This window comes from Nestor notabilis, unplaced genomic scaffold, assembly GCF_000696875.1.
Source record: "Nestor notabilis isolate BGI_N333 unplaced genomic scaffold, ASM69687v1 scaffold18041, whole genome shotgun sequence".
Classification (NCBI taxonomy): domain Eukaryota; kingdom Metazoa; phylum Chordata; class Aves; order Psittaciformes; family Psittacidae; genus Nestor; species Nestor notabilis.
Genome location: NW_009915328.1, coordinates 754 through 2,034, shown reverse-complemented (window position 1 = coordinate 2,034; position 1,281 = coordinate 754). Strand labels below are relative to the sequence as shown.

At 60.2% G+C, this 1,281-nt stretch overlaps 1 protein-coding gene across 1 annotated transcript; it reads left to right on the top strand.

Moving 5' to 3' along the window:
* Positions 1–4: 4 nt before the first annotated feature.
* On the top strand, positions 5–1,236 carry LOC104413172 (frizzled-5-like; the record flags this gene model as incomplete). The annotated part of the gene is made up of 1 exon (XM_010024092.1): positions 5–1,236. A coding segment is annotated over one exon (1,232 nt), but the record flags the coding sequence as incomplete, so codon positions are not given.
* Between the last annotated feature and the right edge of the window lie 45 nt (positions 1,237–1,281).

Sequence of the window (1,281 nt, the reverse complement as noted above, 5' to 3'; positions counted from 1 at the left end):
CGAGAGGATGAGCTGCGACAGCCTGCCGGTGCTGGGGGACACCGAGGTGCTCTGCATGGGCTACAACCACACGGAAGCCACCACCCTGCCACCTTTCTTCGGGAAGCCCACGCGCCCGGCCAAGGATGCAACCAAAAACCTGGTGCCTCTTGATGGGCAGCGCCCCTCGGGGCTGGACTGTGGCCGGACGTGCAAGGGCAAAGCGCCTCTGATCCCCATCTCCAAGGAGTCCCATCCGCTGTACAACCGCATCAGGACGGGGCAGGTACCAAACTGCGCCATCCCCTGCTACCAGCCCTACTTTACCCAGGACGAGAAGACTTTTGCCACCTTCTGGATCGGCCTCTGGTCCATCCTCTGCTTTCTTTCCACGTCCACCACCGTGGCCACCTTCCTCATTGACATGGAGCGCTTCAAGTACCCCGAGCGCCCCATCATCTTCCTCTCTGCTTGCTACCTCTTTGTTTCTGTGGGCTACATCGTGCGGCTGGTGGCAGGGCATGCCAATGTGGCTTGCAACCCAGAGCATCACCACATCCACTATGAGACCACAGGCCCTGCCCTCTGCACCGTGGTTTTCCTTCTCCTCTACTTCTTCGGCATGGCCAGCTCCATCTGGTGGGTCATCCTGTCCCTCACCTGGTTCCTGGCAGCCGGCATGAAGTGGGGCAACGAGGCCATCGCTAGCTACGCGCAGTACTTCCACCTGGCTGCCTGGCTCATCCCCAGCGCCAAATCCATTGCTGTGCTGGCGCTCAGCTCCGTGGATGGTGACCCAGTGGCCGGGGTTTGCTACGTGGGCAACCAGAGCCTGGAGAACCTGCGGGGCTTTGTGCTGGCACCGCTGGTGGTTTATCTCTTCACCGGCAGCCTCTTCCTGCTGGCTGGCTTCGTCTCGCTCTTTCGCATCCGCAGCGTGATCAAGCAGGGCGGCACCAAGACTGACAAGCTGGAGAAGCTGATGATCCGCATTGGCATCTTCACCATGCTCTACACCGTGCCTGCCACCATTGTCATCGCCTGCTACATCTACGAGCAGCACAACCGGGAGGCGTGGGAGCAGGCGCAGAACTGCTCCTGCCCGGGGGATCCCCACCGCCCCAAGCCTGACTACGCCGTCTTCATGCTCAAGTACTTCATGTGCCTTGTGGTGGGCATCACCTCTGGTGTCTGGATTTGGTCTGGCAAGACGCTTGAGTCCTGGAGGCGCTTCACAGCCCACTGCTGCCGGGCCAGGTTTGAAACTACAACTGGGCTCAAACTAAAGCTACAAAACACATG